Source organism: Triturus cristatus, chromosome 8, assembly GCF_964204655.1.
Source record: "Triturus cristatus chromosome 8, aTriCri1.1, whole genome shotgun sequence".
NCBI classification, from domain to species: Eukaryota; Metazoa; Chordata; class Amphibia; order Caudata; family Salamandridae; genus Triturus; species Triturus cristatus.
The window spans coordinates 159545298-159564226 of record NC_140591.1 but is presented as its reverse complement, the minus strand read 5'-3'; the positions used below and the strand labels follow the sequence as shown (position 1 = coordinate 159564226).

General features: G+C 46.4%; 1 protein-coding gene across 4 annotated transcripts in view; it reads right to left on the bottom strand.

Annotated features, from left to right (window-relative positions):
* PRDM15 (PR/SET domain 15) overlaps positions 1–18929 on the bottom strand; it is a 439353-nt gene that overhangs the window by 247952 nt on the left and 172472 nt on the right. For all 4 annotated transcript variants that reach the window (XM_085621221.1, XM_085621224.1, XM_085621222.1 and 1 more), the window contains one exon: positions 12152–12246. In XM_085621221.1, coding sequence (XP_085477347.1) covers positions 12152–12246 — 95 coding nt within the window. The remainder of the gene's footprint in view (positions 1–12151; positions 12247–18929) is intronic.

The window sequence follows — 18929 nt, the reverse complement described above, 5'->3', positions numbered from 1 at the left end:
CTGCAGAGTACGCCTGGCAGTAAGAGGTTAGTTTGGCTGCTCATGAGAGGGGAACAAGCAGATTTTCTGGTTCCCTACCTAGTGCTCAATCAAACAAGAGGAGCTAAAGAGGGGAAACGTGCCAGAACGCCCTCCAATCAACAATAGTTTCAACACAAAAAGTACTGGCACACAGTAGCAAATATTTATTTTTGTTCTGGAATGGGTGGAGGGAGTGTGCTTTATCACAAACCACCAGCGCTCATTATATTATATGGTATCACCCCATCCAGTATGCTACAAAATTAAAAATTGTGTAAGTCAGTAAAGAAAGAATGAAAGAAGTGTGAAGTCAGTCCACAGATTGATAAGCTCTACACAAACCCTCAGTGATGAAGAGGTGGAAAAATGTGTAAAAAGAGAGAGAGTACCTCACGTGCGCACCACCAGAGGAGCTACTGGTTGGTTCTCACCAGCTTGCCCACGTCTATTTCATCATTGGTAACTCTCTCTCAAGAAAAATGTGTGCAGTGTCCAGTGAAAAAAACACATAACACAAGACGGTGTAGTGTGAAAACAAAGAAACACACAAACTGTGCAAACAAGGACAGTAAAAAAAGGGGGGTTTTAGACTCTCAAATATTTGTTTATTCTGGTTAGGAGTCTATCCCGCTGTTTAAAAACACAGCATGTTGCATACCTTGGTAATGACGGCCAACATGTTTCATTGCCATTTAATTTGTGGCAAATTCATCAGGGCAAGAAGGGGTCAAGGATCACCTTCTCTGGACACACACCTTTAAACAGACTGACAAACACAAAAAGACAACACACAGCTTGATTAGTTCAACGGGAGATATATTCACAGTGCATCCCAGAGATGGTTAGGATTATGAGCTCAGATCCATTACCTAGTTGGAGCTATGGGCCCACATACCAGCCACCAACCAGTCGCAGGGGCGTTCTAACCTCTTTACTTTCGCCTTCCTGCTCTGCAAAGCACGACCGTTGTTAGTGCCTGCGTCTGTGAAAAAAGTATATCGATCATATATACCTAACAAGGCACGGTCCCTGATATATTGTCATTTATTGCTCCTAAAGCTCTCATGGATGCTTCACCCAACGGGTTGAAAGCTCTACTCGACCACGCACACTGGCGGTGATTCACCCATTTATATCCTGTGCCTGCAGGGGACCCAACTCGTCACTGGATATTCCTATGCCCCCGAGCTGGCTTAAAAACATCCCTCCAACTCGTGCCATGCTTACAATAAGCTCAGGTTCTACATACCGCAACATCCACGCATCGCTCGAAATGCGGGCAGCATTCTCTCAGCGTCTCGTATACCCCCAGCTTACCCTGTAACTTTACACCCAGGCGGTAACTCAGCACTGGAACGGGTTACAGTCCGCCTGTGTCTGTTTTCAAAACGTCTCTAGCCCCATCTCGCGAGACTCCACGGTTTCCAGTCTCGTATCTATGTGATCTTAGGAAATGCGGCGGCCATCTTAGAACTGTATCAGGTCTTATTTACAATGAGTGTAGACCCTGTTGAAAAAATAATTCCCAGACACAGGAGGGTCATTGAGGGTGCGCATTTTGACCTTCCAGCTCACCCGCATTAAGCGGGCTGAAAACTCATATGCTAAGGACATATTCCTTATAAATACCAATATCTACCATAGAATGAAAAAACGGGCAGCCATCTTAACAGTATGTTGGGTCCAAAAGAATGTAGTCAGCTCAAGTTTCTTTCAATCAGGTATTCTCCAGACTGCAAAACACAGCTCACTCACGGGTTTAAGGACGCGATCGGGGGCACTATAATAGATTACAAAAGGCGGCTTCAACAACCAAAAGAGACTTATCCTTAGGGCCCAGAGGAGACCACGTAGGGGAAATCATAGTCCCCAAATTAATCGCATCGGATCATAGGGCTAGACCTTTTATGTGTTAGGCTACACTTGATATGCCACACATAGAAAGTCAGGGATTGGCACAGGTAGTAGGGTCATATCTGCATGATGTTATACTAGAATTACAAATGACCACCTATCTGCTCACTTTGTTCCACTCAATTTGGTCATTAAGACCAATAGTATCCCCCTTCTCTGAGTAGATCCAGCGAGCTTCTTTCACAGCCAATCTTTTGTCTATTTCGCCAATGTCGCCAAAAACTTTCTCCAAAATGACCCATTTTAAAGATTTAAAGTGATGTTGCTGGTCTCGATAATGTTGTACCAAGCGTGTAGTGAGCTTGCCGGCCCTGATCGTGCTCAGATGTTCCTGTATGCGTACCTTGACCTTTCTAGATGTTAAACCAATATAGTGTAAGCCACATGGGCATGTCAGTCTGTATATTACATGGCATGTATTGCAATTGGTAAACTGACGGAGAAACCAGGTTCTCCCACTACCTAGTGTAATTTCAGTTGTTTTCTCCGTCAGTCCACACACTAAGCATCTACCACAGGGATGATGTCCTGGGGGAAGGCTTACATTCTTCTTACCATGAACAGGTCTCGTGTGCACCAGTCTGTCTTTCAAGTTTTGCGTCCTTTTAAACGCAAATCTGGGCTGGGGCATCTGAAAGTCACTAGTTGATAGCAGTGACCAGTGTCTCTTGATTATTTGTCTGATCTTGTTAGACAAAGGGTCAAACGTCAGGATGATGAGGCCTCTCTACCCACAGCCCAGGGGAAGGTCAGATTCAATCTGGAACCACAGGCTAATCAAGAACTTGGCTCCCTGATCCGTTCTTTTTTGGGCCAGGCTCAACAAGGCAACAGAGGGGGAGGTCACAGGGGACGGGGCAGAGCCAGACAGAACCAATCTCAGAACTGGCAAATGTTCTCCCCGCGCCAAACTCGCAGTCGAGGTCGAGCCCCGATGTAAATAATATTGTTGTGAACCTCTCTGAGCATGAGCTAACAGCAGGCCAACTAAAAGTACTGAACCGTGGTCTTGGGTATGTTCCGACTCCCAAACATGATTCTTTTAAATGCCGGACTGAACTCCATGAAGTGGTGAGAAAAATTAAGATCAAAAAATTCTTTGCGAACAAAGAACAGATTCCTACCTCAGTTTTTTCAACGGATTTACACCGTCCCTCCCAGTTCTGCCCACCACTATCCTGAGTGGGCCCTGAGGTGGCAGTTTTTGAGAATAAGGTTTTGAATGAGATTAAATTACTTGAGGAATCTCAACAGATCAACACTTTTAATAACATGAGCAAATTGGATTGGGCTGCAGTGAAATCATTGCAGGATAACGCTGCACTGACCATCAAATCTGCTGATAAAGGGGGCGCTGTGGTTCTTATGTTATGTTATGTTATGTTAAAATGCGCTTATATAGCGCTCGGCTACTCTAAAAGAGTGTCCCGGCGCTTTCCACAAACACCTGCACCGTAATCCGTCTATGCTCCGCAGATAGTAGTGGAAGAAACCTGCGGAGCATTTTCAGGACACCGAAACAGGTGCCGGCCAGGCCAAGAACATGCGATCTGAGAGAAAGCTTGTTGTCAAGCTGAACGCCAAGATTTTTGGCCACCAAGGAAGATTGTGCCGGGGGACACATGGCGGCCGGCCACCACTGCCGCCACTCGGGATCGATGACACAGCCGAAGAATAACACCTCCGACTTACTGGAGTTGGCCTTTAGACTGTTCCGCTGGAACCAGCCAAAGACCATATCCAGGCAGTCCCGTATTCTCTCCCCATCAAATGGCTGATCTTTAGTACATGTGAAAAGGAGTTGCGTGTCGTCGGCATAGGACACGATCTGGGCTCCGTAAGCCTCCACCGCAGCCGCAGCCGAGGCGGAAGTTCTGAGGTTGTTGAGTGACAGGTGGAACTATTGTCCTCTTGCACGTGACCCCACGGCTGAATTGCTACAACAGATTACCATCATTGTGGCACAGGCGCGGGAGAAGAAATGGATCACTGCTAAAGAGGCAGAGTTCCTTGTCAACGTCAACCCCAGGATACCGGCATTCTATGTTCTGCCGAAGATCCATAAGGCCCAGCGTCCACCCCCTGGCCGCCCGATTGTGTCAGGAATCTCCTCGGTACTTGAGCCCCTTTCACAGTTTGCTGATTTCTTCCTCAGGGAGTCTGTAATCAACCAACGGTCATATGTTCAGGATACGACTGATATCCTGAACATCATCAACGAAATGGACTTTGACCCTTCCCAGCAGTTACTTGTGACCATTGACATCGAGTCCTTGTATACTAGCATACCCCAGGACGCGACGCTGGTGGCAGCAGCTCGCGCCCTGGGGGCTCAGGAGTGGTTCTACGACACTCCCCAGTCTTTTGTTATGCAATGTGTGGAGTTGGCCCTTACTCGTAACTACTTCTGCCACAAAGATGACCTGTATTTACAAACCTCTGGGACATCTATAGGCGCTACCTTTGCGCCGAGCCTGGCATGTATTTATGTCGGCCAATTCGAGGAACATTACCTGGACCATTCTTCCAATCCCTTCCAGGGGCACATTTGCCTCTGGAAGAGATATTTAGACCATGTTCTATGTATCTGGACGGGCACTCAACAACGCCTTTGTGAATTTCTGGAATGGCTAAATTCGCTCGACACCTGTTTAAATTTCACCTGGCAGATCAGTAGAGAAACGGCAACGTACCTTGATCTTGACATCACTGTGGTTAATGATAGACTCAGCACCAGCGTTCATCATAAGCCTACTGACAAAAACTCCTTATTGCATTACCAGTCGTACCACCCTAGAGCTCTAAGGGATAACCTTCCGGTTGGCCAGTTTCTGAGATCGCAGGAATTGTTCTTCTACAACAGACTACCTGCATCAATCAGAAGTTTTGAGCATGAAATTGGCACAACGTGCTTACCCTAAGAGAATCATCACTAGAGCTCGTAAAAGGGCCCAAAATACACCTAGGGAGGCCCTGCTTGAGAGGAACAATAAGGAAGCAAGGGAGAGCCTGCCAGTAGTCCTGACGTTTGACCCTTTGTCTAACAAGATCAGACAAATAATCAAGAGACACTGGTCACTGCTATCAACTAGTGACTTTCAGATGCCCCAGCCCAGATTTGCGTTTAAAAGGACGCAAAACTTGAAAGACAGACTGGTGCACACGAGACCTGTTCATGGTAAGAAGAATGTAAGCCTTCCCCCAGGACATCATCCCTGTGGTAGATGCTCAGTGTGTGGACTGACGGAGAAAACAACTGAAATTACACTAGGTAGTGGGAGAACCTGGTTTCTCCGTCAGTTTACCAATTGCAATACATGCCATGTAATATACAGACTGACATGCCCATGTGGCTTACACTATATTGGTTTAACATCTAGAAAGGTCAAGGTACGCATACAGGAACATCTGAGCACGATCAGGGCCGGCAAGCTCACTACACGCTTGGTACAACATTATCGAGACCAGCAACATCACTTTAAATCTTTAAAATGGGTCATTTTGGAGAAAGTTTTTGGCGACATTGGCGAAATAGACAAAAGATTGGCTGTGAAGGAAGCTCGCTGGATCTACTCAGAGAAGGGGGATACTATTGGTCTTAATGACCAAATTGAGTGGAACAAAGTGAGCAGATAGGTGGTCATTTGTAATTCTAGTATAACATCATGCAAATATGACCCTACTACCTGTGCCAATCCCTGACTTTCTATGTGTGGCATATCAAGTGTAGCCTAACACATAAAAGGTCTAGCCCTATGATCCGATGCGATTAATTTGGGGACTATGATTTCCCCTACGTGGTCTCCTCTGGGCCCTAAGGATAAGTCTCTTTTGATTGTTGAGGCCGCCTTTTGTAATCTATTATGGTGCCCCCGATCGCGTCCTTAAACCCGTGAGTGAGCTGTGTTTTGTAGTCTGGAGGATACTTGATTGAAAGAAACTTGAGCTGACTACATTCTTTTGGACCCAACATACTGTTAAGATGGCTGCCCGTTTTTTCATTCTATGGTAGATATTGGTATTTATAAGGAATATGTCCTTAGCATATGAGTTTTCAGCCCGCTTAATGCGGGTGAGCTGGAAGGTCAAAATGCGCACCCTCAATGACCCTCCTATGTCTGGGAATTATTTTTTCAACAGGGTCTACACTAATTGTAAATAAGACCTGATACAGTTCTAAGATGGCCGCCACATTTCCTAAGATCACATAGATACGAGACTGGAAACCGTGGAGTCTCGCGAGATGGGGCTAGAGATGTTTTGAAAACAGACACAGGCGGGCTGTAACCCGTTCCAGTGCTGAGTTACCGCCTGGGTGTAAAGTTACAGGGTAAGCTGGGGGTATACGAGACGCTGAGAGAATGCTGCCCGCATTTCGAGCGATGCGTGGATGTTGCGGTATGTAGAACCTGAGCTTATTGTAAGCATGGCACGAGTTGGAGGGATGTTTTTAAGCCAGCTCGGGGGCATAGGAATATCCAGTGACGAGTTGGGTTCCCTGCAGGCACAGGATATAAATGGGTGAATCACCGCCAGTGTGCGTGGTCGAGTAGAGCTTTCAACCCGTTGGGTGAAGCATCCATGAGAGCTTTAGGAGCAATAAATTACAATATATCAGGGACCGTGCCTTGTTAGGTATATATGATAGATATACTTTTTTCACAGACGCAGGCACTAACAACGGTCGTGCTTTGCAGAGCAGGAAGGCGAAAGTAAAGAGGTTAGAACGCCCCTGCGACTGGTTGGTGGCTGGTATGTGGGCCCATAGCTCCAACTAGGTAATGGATCTGAGCTCATAATCCTAACCATCTCTGGGATGCACTGTGAATATATCTCCCGTTGAACTAATCAAGCTGTGTGTTGTCTTTTTGTGTTTGTCAGTCCGTTTTAAAGGTGTGTGTCCAGAGAAGGTGATCCTTGACCCCTTCTTGCCCTGATGAATTTGCCACAAATTAACTGGCAATGAAACATGTTGGCCGTCATTACCAAGGTATGCAACATGCTGTGTTTTTAAACAGCGGGATAGACTCCTAACCAGAATAAACAAATATTTGAGAGTCTAAAATCCCCCTTTTTTTACTGTCCTTGTTTGCACAGTTTGTGTGTTTCTTTGTTTTCACACTACACCGTCTTGTGTTATGTGTTTTTTTCACTGGACACTGCACACATTTTTCTTGAGAGAGAGTTACCAATGATGAAATAGACGTGGGCAAGCTGGTGAGAACCAACCAGTAGCTCCTCTGGTGGTGCGCACGTCAGGTACTCTCTCTCTTTACACATTTTTCCACCTCTTCATCACTGAGGGTTTGTGTAGAGCTTATCAATCTGTGGACTGACTTCACACTTCTTTCTTTACTGACTTACACAATTTTTAATTTTGTAGCATACTGGATGGGGTGATACCATATAATATAATGAGCGCTGGTGGTTTGTGAAAAAGCACACTCCCTCCACCCATTCCAGAACAAAAATAAATATTTGCTACTGTGTGCCAGTACTTTCCCTACCTAGTGCGACAGACTGCAGAAGTTTCGGAGGGGGTAGTCACTATGGTGATCCGTAGAGCCCCATTCAATTGGGAATTGCCACTGTGGGATCCGGCTGCATTCCATGCAATAGACATGGATATGTCCAAGGAACAGTGGAGGAATGGGGGTTGCCTCTTAGATGGAGACTTGTACCCTGGGACAATGGTCATTTTTTTGCAAGAGGTCCGGTACACTTTTCACCTGGGAGCTGGTCAGTTCCTACACTGTGCGAAACACTAAAACACAGCCAGAGAGTTGTGGTGCATGTTTCCGGCTGCACCAGTGCCATCACAGGTGTTAGGTGGGCTTTTCAGATGGGGGTGGGGGGGATGGGAATGGGAGGCATCTAATCAGACTTCTGTATAAAGCCCTCAGCAGGGGCTCCCACTGCGAGCCCAATGAGTCTGGGAGAAAAATCTAGTAGAGCCCTCCTTGGATGCGGATTGGGAGCGGGCAGGAACATTGGTTTGTAAGGTTTCTAGCAACAGCAGGTTCAAGCGTATACATTTCACTTCAATTCCCTGAACATATATTACTTGTTATGTCCTTAGTAAGATTTATCCACGCAGGAAGGCTAGATGTGGGGATAATAGAGCCTGCTTTTTACACTTGGCATGGGTCTGCAGGGAGGTGATGACATTCGGAGAGAAGAGAGTGCCATGGATCGAAGCTGCAGCTAGGTTTTCACTCTGAGACACACCACAGGCATGCCTTTTGGGGATACCGATGCAACCTAGCGAGAGAAAAATTCAATATAAATTCATGCAACTTGCCTTCCTATTGGCACAGAGAGGACTGGCTATTAGTTGGAGGGGTACGCGTACACCTCTGGTAGGCCTGTGGGTCAGGGATGTTCTAGAGTGTACGGTAGCAGAAGAGCAACCTATCAGACGATCTAGAATTGATGATAAGGTTTAGGAAGATCTTGAAACTCGGGCGAGGGTGTTGGATTGTTTCCAGAGATATGTGGACTGCGAAGCAGAGTCTGGTACATACACTGGCTCCGAGAAAGGTGAGAGGGTGTCACCTAATTGAACTCTGATGTGTAGAGATTTGGACTCTAGGAATTGGTGGTTCCTCCCCAAGGGTGGAGGAGCGTGGCCCCGTCTGCTGCGAGTACAGCAGTAAACCAACAATTAATTAATAAAATGGCGTTAACAGCCTCATTACCATGCCACTGGTGATTGTGAGGGCAAGGGTGACTCCTTGATTGGCAGCAGCCTGGATGAGATGAAAAGTGTGAAGTGTGCCAATCGGATCAGCCGGCTGTTTTACGACAGCCAGCCTGATATGCATACTTGTGCCCGCACCAATCCAGCAGTGTGTTAACAGCCGTGGGATTGCAGACACATGCCCCCAGTCTCAAATGGAGCACTGGGGTAGCCTGCTCTATCCAATCCGGATGCTGCTCTCATGCTGAAAACAGCATAAGAGCAGCTGCAGGATTGATTAGGCCCGCTTTGGCATGGTGGCCAATCACCAGACAGAGCCTCAGAGGTAGCGCGGGATCGAGGGAGAAAGAGTAACATGACTGGTTAGCTGCAGGCTTTGCATGGCTGAAATTGAGGGGGGAAAGCCTGCACAGCGCAAGCTAAGATGGAAGTTAAGTAAGTTACTGTATTGTGTCTCGGTTAATGTGTATGCGCCGGTTTGTGTACGTACTGTAGCCCCATATGGTGCTTCAAACATGGCAATATTCATTTGTTTACTGAGATGGCTTTTTGTTTTCCATTATCCAATCTGTATATACAAAAAGGTGAAATTATCATTTAAATAGCAACCCAGAGAGCCGACAGGTTGAGAATTCTTCAATTACATTTTGCAGCTTTCCTCTTTCCTCTGCCTCACGCTCGCCTTCACAGCTTTACTGCAGCAGAAAGCATCTGATAGGGCGGAATTATTGTGGACAATCAGCTGGTCTGTCATGGACCAAAAAGTCTGATTTCTTGTGTGTCCTTTGTCCATATCTATTTTTCCCTTCTCCTTTCTATGTGTCAATTATTTGCGCAGTTGTCTCTGATGGGGGAAAAAATAAAAGCTTTTTTGCATGCTCCACTTCTTGCAAGAATATTTGCTCACAAGACAATCTGATAATGTGTAAAACTATCATTTCTGAAGGCATTTTTCATTTTTACAATTTGGACATGTTTTTGACAAAAAGCTTTGTGTGTTTTATAAATATGTAGCAGCTTTCATCTGATTTTGAACTACAACTTTTTCATTGCTATCGGTGTCCACTGTCCAGTATGCGGCTCCCTTGACTCTTACCAGGACTGATATTGTGGGGGGGGGGGGAGGGAGGGGGGGGGAGGGCGGAAGTGTGAGCTTTTCAGCAAGAGTGAATTATTGTCTTTATCGTGCGTAAGTGCAAGAACACCAGAGATTTTATGACCTCGAAAGCATGAGGGAGTTATCAGTTATGCCAGATACAGATACATATACACATATTTTTGGGGGTTGTGGGGGCTAGAATAAAAGAGCAGATTTCATTCACAGTGATGAGTGCTCTGCAGCCTTCTGCTTTGTGTCTCCTTTCAGCTGCACTAATTGGGCTCACAGGCCATATTGTGTTTTTAATAACAAATGTGGAATCGATTGAATGAAGTGGGCTATCAGAGGCGAACCTACGTGATGTTTTGCAACTCCTTTTCATTTCACATTTACAGCGCTTATCTTATACTCTAATTGTCAGAGCGCTGATAAATATTTTATTTCATTAGGACGCCGAATTGATCCGGTCTGAGTGTGTTTAGTTGCTTGATATGGGCAGTGGGGAGAGGGGGGTGTTAATGCTCTCATCCAACACCTCATTGATTGGAGTTTTGGGAAAATGGGGCTTTCGGCATGGTGCGAAGCTCCCATTTGGGCCTTAAGATTCGATAAGCTGCATTTTTCTTGCAAAGCTTGACACTGCCTAAACATGCCATGCGTAACGCAGAAACTGTCGTACGTTTGCAGTGTAAATATTCCAGAAGCTGTGAAGAGCAAATTAAAATATTAACCAAAAATCTGTCCTTTGTGAAGACTAATTACGAGCTGCAACGCACACCATGAGGCTGCTGTGAAAAGGGCATCTCGATTTACAGATTCTGTTGTTTTATGACTTACTGCACACACCCATATGAGAAGACATGAACAGTCCACACTGTGTTGAGTGCTCTGCATTAGTCCATGTGTGTGCTGTGCTGAGTGTATGTTGTTTTATCCCTCCCAGCATGTGTCTGCTATTCATCTGCGTTGGTGTGTGCACGCAAGGAGTCCGTCTGTTGGCTGGAAGTTAAGTAGTTTTCCTTACAGGAAGGGTTTGTCTGCTTCGCTACTGCTTGCGATATCTAGGTAGTTGGGCTTGCTCACTTTACTCTTGCCCTACGTAAAACTCAGCCCCTACTTTTAGACCCCACCACTTTGAAATGTTGCCGCCACTGGTTGTAATAATTGTGTTGAATTGCACTGGGATTCTGACCTGGCATGTACTGTCAAAATGTATGTGTGAACTTCAACAGCGTTGTGTCATGGGTGGTGGTGCTGTGGATGTATATAGCAGGCGCCATGTTTGTTTGGGATGTTGGTTTCATTTTACCATCTGTGATCCTCTTTTATGTCACTGCAACTGTGCAAAATCCAGAAATGAAAGAGGTTATAAATTCTTTTTTTATTTTTAAAAAGGCGGAAAGAATTCTGAACGTTATTCTCTGCACCATTATCAGCCCATGAAGTACTTTGGGGGCAGCTGAGATTTGGTCTAACGTCTTCAGAATGAAGCAGATTCCGGCTGCGGTGATGTAGATTCTGAAGCTTTGCAATAGGTTTCTTGCAGTGGCAATACTACAGTAGTAAAGACCTGATTGTGCCTATGCCCAGATCACTCCAATACGGTGACGTAACTGCAGTTGCAGGAGGAGATCCGTCTCAGAAGCATGATGTACAAAGGAATGTTTTTGACTGCTAAATATTTTTGTTAAACCATACTCTAATGTGCATTACTGCTGGTGTACGAGTTAGTGCAGCTCTCAACTTGTGTAGCCAGAAAGTAGTAGACGGTTGCGTCTCCAACTCCTATAACTTCAAACTTTACACCATTTAGACAAAGATATCTCTCCTTCATCCAGAGAGGACCTTGTTTTATGGGGATACGTTGTAGCCTGGTTGAACGTGGAGACAAGCACCTTCTGGGCACAATTTGAGTTTAAATTTGTACTAAGTTAGCAGCTGTGCCTCAGGTCTCAAGGTAGTACTGAACTGTAGGTGTGACGGTGGCAATCACTGTGGGTTCCTGTGTCACTTTATACATGGACATTGGGCAAAATTGGTTGCAGTCTGGTTAGGTAAAAGGAAGGAATGGGAGGTGCTCAAAATTATAGCACAATCTCTGGTGAGCCATTAGCTCAATGTATCCAAATACATTTTGTTGACACATTTTGCGATCAAAAACAGTTTTTAGAATATTAATAAAATCTCCAGTGCACCACAAAGCAAACGGGTACATTGATTTGCAGTGTGCCCAGATAAAGTTTTTCCATTGAACGTCATCAACTAAGACACCGTTGCTGTATCATTAGAGAAACATGAATTCTATTCACCATTATTACAACATAAGGAGTTGGCTTCAACACCCTAGCCCCCCCCCCCGCCACCACTATTCCCCAGTTTATCAAACTTCTGAGGCAAAAGAAAAAAACACAACTCACCTCATTCCTGCTGTGTTTGTAGGAAACATGCTGCTTCAGACTTTCTTTCCGACTGAATAGTTTTCCACATTCTTCACATTTATACAGCTTGTCACCTGATGGAGATAAAACATTTAAAAAAGTTTTGAAGAATGCACTATCATATGTGATGTTAGTATAAATACTGAAAAGCGGAGAGAGAATGAGGGACAGAGGATTAGGCTAGGCTGATTGATAGGGGCACAGTCAAAATTAATTGGAAGTCCTTGGCAATGAAGGATGTAGGAAAAAAAGAGGTACCAGAGTGAAGAACTTTGTGCTTAGAGTCTGCACACTAAACAATTTATACCTTGCCTAAACTTTGGATAAACGTTTATATTATGCCGATATTAATCCAACTAGTTAGAAGAAAGGCTTGGAAAAGTAAGAATGCTGAGCCCATGAAATGCTTGACTGATGAGGCAAAGAGTTTATAACTGTGCCTATATATACACACACACACACACACACACACACACACTTAAATACAAAATAGTTTGTCTTTTTTTTAATGGCTACTAAGTGTGTGGTGTGGTTTGGTGTGGTGTGTGTATTCACTGAAAAAACCATAGGTTTCCGGGACGTTATAGTTAGTTGGAGATTTCACTCGTACAAAACCATAGAAATTTGGCCTTTATAGTTAGTAGACCTAACTATAACTCGCGCCCCCGCAATGCACTGCTGATGACTTCACATATTACATCACTCATGACAAGCTCAGTGGCATCACTGATGACATCTCAAATGACATCACTGATGACATCATCCAGTGAATGTGTGTTTCTGTAAAGTACAAAAATATGTTTTACATATATATATGCCAAGGTGTATTGAACTAAGAGTGGGTGTATGAGTGTCTGAATGGATGATTTAGCAGGTGTGTGACTGACTGTATAAGTGAGTGATTAAATGTCTTACTGAATGCATGGGTGAATGACTAAACTGTGTGAATGTCTTTATTAGTCTGTTAGTTGGTGTGTAAGTGGCTGCATGGCTTGCTGAGTAGCTACATGAGAGTCTGTATGGGTTATTTATTGGTTGTCTGAGTATCTGTATGGGTGCCTGAGTGTCTTTGTGGGTGGGTGGGGGGGTGTGTATGACTGTGCATAGATATGTGAGTGATTGTTTCACTGGGTGTATGGGTTCAAGACTGCATATGGAAACAGCTGTATGGGTGGGTGAGTGTGTGTATGGGTGTGTTGGTGAGTGAATGGATGGATGTCTCAGTGGTGCATGTGTGAGTAACTACATATGTTTTAAAGCAGTATATGTGAGTGTTGAGGTATAAAAATGACTATGTGAAAGTGAGTGATTGCAAGAGTATCTGTATGGATGAGCGTGTGTTTCTATGAGTGATTGTTTAAGAGAGTAATTATGTGTTAATATCTGTATAAATAAGTGCGGAGGTGTGTGTATGACTGTATAAGCAAGGAAATGGGTGTGTGATAGTTTCTTGCATGACTGACCAGGTGTATGAGTAACTCTTTGGGTGAGTGGCAGTGTATGAGTGTCTATGTGGGTGTATGAGTGGATATATCAGTGGCTGTATAGATGAATGACTGTGGATGAGTGACTGTATGGCTTAGTGTGTGGATGTGTGTGTAGACGTATGAATCACTGAGCAGGTATGTACAAACTGCTATTGGTCTGTCTATGGTTTCGATATTGGTGGTCTGTATTTTAGAGTGGGTGTATGAAAGGTTTTATATGAGGAGGTGCATTTTAAGTTGGGGATTAAGTCCCCTTGAATCCTGAGGGTACCTGGGGTCCAACTAGCCCACCAGGTTCCTCCAGTAAGCGCCACAGAGCTGTAAAAAGGAGTGTGGTCTCGGACCACCTCACTGCAACGCAGCCCTGTGGTGCTTAATAGAGGTACCTGGTGGGCTAGTTGGCTCCCAGGGACCCTCAGGATTGAAGGTGAATTAAACCCCCAACTTAAAATGCACCTCCTCATACCCTAATAAAACCTTTCATACACCCACTCTAAAATACAGACCTCAGGCCACACTGCTACCACCCTGCCATAGCAAACAGCAGTGTCCCGGGGGTGGGCGCCCTGGGAAACTGCAGGAGCCGGACCTAGGGGGTGGCGGTCCCCAGGGCCATGAAGGGCTCCAGGAGGGGTGCCGCGTGGCTCCCCTCCCAACTAGTGCACAGCCCCAGGGAGGGGGTGGTCCCCGGGGCTCAGGGGTCCGTAACAGACCCCCGCATTTGCATATTAGTGCCCTGGGGAGGTGGAGGTCCCCGGGGCGTGTGGGGTGGGGGGCTTGAGCCACCTCACACAGGTTATTTTTTTTTTTAAAGCCCCGGGGGTGGCGGTCCACGGGGCTGCGGGAGGGCCGCGTGCCCTCCCGCATAGTTTTATTACCATAGCCCTGGGGGTTAGCAGTCCCTGGGGCAGCGGGGGGGCAGTTTGCCCCCGTGAATATTTAAGAGAAGCGACAGGGGTGGCGATCCCCGGGGTGTGGGGGGGCCTTGGAGGCTCCACACATTAAAAATCAAATCCCCGGGGGGTGGCGGTCCTTGGGGCTGCGGGAGGGCCGTGTGCCCTCCCGCATACTATTATTAATATATCCCCGGGGAGGTGGCGGCCCCCAGGGCTGTGGAGACCCCCACAATTTTTAAATTAGCAATTGGGCAATGCCCCAGGACCTGGCCCACCCCGCGGCCTCATTTAAATAAAGCGCTGACTCATTTTTTTTAAACTATAATTTCGCCGGGATTCGCGACCCCAGCGCGAATTCCACCAACATTATAAAAAAATAATGCTCTTTTAGGCCCTGGGGGTCCTTGTGGGATTCCCCTGAGCAGGCCTAAGGGGTCAGGGTGTTTCTACCCTGCCCCCTTTTCTTCTTTTACACCTTTGTTTCCCTGTTTTCTTGTGACTGGAGTATTGGCAGCCAATCCCAGTGAAGCTAGTGCTCGGGAGAGGTCGCGACTCCACCGCGTCCTTAGATATCGAAACTTTTTATTTTTCAAATTTCTCAGGAACTACTGAACGGATTTACACAATTAAAAAAAAAAAAGTCTTTCTGAACTAAGCTCTACGTTTTTTCCAAATTTGGTGTAACTCCGTTCAGCAGTTCAGGCTACAGCTGTGTCTAAAGTGTCCTATGGAAAATTACAAGGGGAAAACACGTTTTGGGACCCCCCTTTTTTCTCAGCCCCCGCTTGTCAAATTACCCCCAATCTTTCAAGACAGGAGCTGACCGGAGCGGGCCACTAGTTTTGAAAATTTCGCGAAGATTCGTCAACCGGCGCCAAAGATATTGAGAAAACAAAAAACGATTTTCCTATGGAAACTAGGTACTAACTTTAACTACCTACTGGCGACTGCCAGTAGGTTATATATATTCTCTCATACTCTCTCTCTCATACTCTCTCTCCAGTCGCCAAGAGATAGTTAGGACCTATTTTCCATAGGAAATCCCCAATATTCTATTTGGAATACCTTTGTCGCCGATTGACGAATCTTCATGAAATTTGCAAAACTTTTGGCCAGCTCCGGTCCTGAAAGTCTCGGGATGATTCTTGTAGCGGAGGCAGAGAAAAAAGAGGGGGGATCCCAAAACTTGTTTTCCCCACACTTCCCATAGGAACTTTAGCCGCAGCTACAGCCCGAACTGCTGAACGGAATTACACCAAATTTGGCAAAGAGGTAGGCCTTTGTTCAGTCTCGTGCCTTTTGCTAAAATGGTGTAAATCTGTTCAGTAGTTCCTGAGAAAATGACATTTAAAAGTACATATATATCTAGTGCCGCGGATCCTCCCGTGCACAAACTTTCTGCTAATTGGCTGTCAACACTTCAAACCAGGAAGTGTTGGCAGCCATCTTGTGCCTCGCTAACGGAGGCACAAGAAAGCAGTGAATAAAACGCAAAAAGGGGGCTGGGTAAAAACACCCTGACCCCCTAGGCCTGATCAGGGGGTCCCACAAGGACCCCCAAGGCCCAAAATACTTATTTTTTTTATTTATTTTTTTCTTAAATCGCAGGATGCCCATCCCGCTGGCGGAAAAAAAAGCAAAGCGCGGTCTCCCGCGCTTCGTTTTTATTTAGCCAAGTCCCGGGGGCAATATGTATATTAAAATGGGGGGCCCAGAGGGGCCGCCCAGCCCCGGGGACCGCCACCCCCCCGGGGCTTATCTGAATTATGGGGGATGCTCTCAGCCCCCTCCAGCCCCAGGGACCGCCACACTTTTTGTGAAACAATAAAACCTGTGGGGGGGGCACTAATTTAACATAGGGGTCCCTATAGGAGGGGGAAACCTGCTCTCGCTTCAATGAAGCAAAGCAGATTGCTTTTCCATATGGGGAGCAGCATGTTAGCTAGAATATCCCCAGGCGTCAGACTGGTTCCGGAAAACGTTCCGCAGCAGCAACTCTGCATGCCGGGGGCGGCGCCGCATGGCTTCGCCCCAACGTCGTCCACGGACGGGACGTCAGCAGGGCCAGATATGCCCCTCCCGGCGCGCTGACGTCAGTTTTCGTCTGAGAAACATTTCCGCGTCGCAACGCGGAGCCACCACCAAAAAACTGTTAGAATATGGAACAGTGTGCGAAAATGATGAAAAGACATGGAATGATGAAAAACCGCACCATAAAGGAAAGTGCCAGGCATTGTATATTGGAAACTAGTAAAGGGAAAGAGCAGAGCACTGCTATGAGAAGCAACCCTGCAAAAGTGAAGGCCAACCACCCTGGGAGGTAAATGAAGATGGAAACAACATCATGGCAGACGATAGAAAATCCGCAACCTTAATGTATAACTGTGAAGGACAACAAGTCCGGAACATAGGAGCTAGGACAATTGACCACAAGACGTCACCAGAAAGAGACGTTGTATCCCGAATAAGAGATTAAACAAATGTGGCAGAGCCAATAGACCTCAAACCAATGGAGCACAGGGGTGGTAAGAGACCCCAAGGCGATAAAGAAAGGGAGAGCGGGGGGTGGGAAAAAACACAGATAGAACCCACACTGTACAACCCAGGGCTTAGCGTTGGAAAGGATACATGACACATGAGCATACCGTCCAATTACAAAAGTGCGCGGAGTAGAGCTATGAAAGCAGAATGAAGCATTGTGTGTGGGAGTGAAGTAAAAGTGTCACCCTGCAGAAGGATCAAGCCACCTGAAGGGAGGCGAGCGTAGAAAGCCCAACCTGAAAAGGTCCTCACCAGAACGGGGAGGACGGGCGGGCGTTAAGGAATCTGCGGCTAGACTATGTCTCTATCAGATACATCTTTACCGAAGGTAAGTAACTCATTTATCTGATAGAGACGTCTAGCTGCAGATTCCTTAACTTAGAATAGATACCAAAGCCATACCCATTGAGGAGGTGGGTCTGCGACTGAACCCCACCAAGTTCTAGAGAGAACTTGGCCATCAATAAAGTGACTAAAACAGTGCCGTCAATCACAGTGGGGACAGTAATGTCAGTGCAGCGAACTCCTAGACCATGAAGCTCAGAAGAGAGCGGAGAACAATGGAAGGCAAAGGTACCACAAGCCGACAAGAACAGCACAAAACCTCTTTTGTGTAGAACGGGTTGAGAGAGGGAAAGCCCAGAGCCAGAATGCACGTGCTGGAGCAAGAGTTCACAACTTCGAAAAGGGAAGATGAACCAAGCCTAGGGCCCGAGGGATCTGCAGAATCCGAGGTGTTGACAGAAAGCAAAATGCGATTACCGGTCGACCAGGAAAAGCAGTGGAAAAAACACTGTTGAACCTGTGCTTGCAAGCTACAGGGGGCAACAAAGGCAAAAGGCTGACTCCTGCACAGCAAGTGGCGGTATGGAACAAGAAAACGCATACTTAAATATGCTGGAGTTAAAAAGAATCTGATGACACCGCCAGAAGTGGAACTGGACCTGGGTGTGAAAGATCCACCAGATGTAATGTGTCACCTGTAAGCAAAACCCAGAGAGATGGCAACCGGTATGACAGAAAGCGCATTCTGGCCCAGTATGTAGAAAAGCGGAAGAAGCACTTTTCCAGCTGCATCAGCTAGACATATGTGACAACATTGGCAGGCGACAAACCCATGGCCAGAAGGCGGTAGTAAAATAGAAGACACGCCAAGACATAGGCGGTCTGTTACAACCGGCGAAAGGGCCAATGGCACACAGCCTAGCGTCAAAGTAGAGCGACACTGTAAGACATCAAAGCATACCAGAAGGCACATCGTGTGGACGTTGGAACCACACGAAGAATGGAAAGGCCTTCTGCAGGGCAGTGTGAGCAGCTCAGATGCACACATCATCAAGAGGGCAATGGCCCAAATGGAGAACCAGGTAGCCAAGCACCACATAGAGGTGGTGGCACAAGCAGACCGTCAGTGACCACGGACACCCTATGAAGGAAAGAGCAAGATCCCCCCCTTGCTCGGGAAGAACCACAGTCCCCTGCAAGATAAAGGCCCAACAGTGGAAACAGCCAGGATCAATGCAAGTGCCCTGGACCACAAGAAGCAAGTATTCCGAAGAAATACGCCCCATGAAAAACTCACAGTATGATCCAAGCAGAAGTGTGGAAACATCTGTGTGGGGCAGCAGGGAATGTGGAAAAAAACGCTGTAGAAGTGGTGAGAAAAGAGGTCACATACAGCAGAGATAGAAATGCTAAGCTAGTACCTTGGAGGACGAGCCCAATAAGGGCTGCGTGCCCAAGTTTGTACTAATAGTACTAAACATTGCCGCATAGCAGCGGCAACGGTGTGAGCCGTAAAACACGAGGACAGAAGCACTACAGACAAGCGGG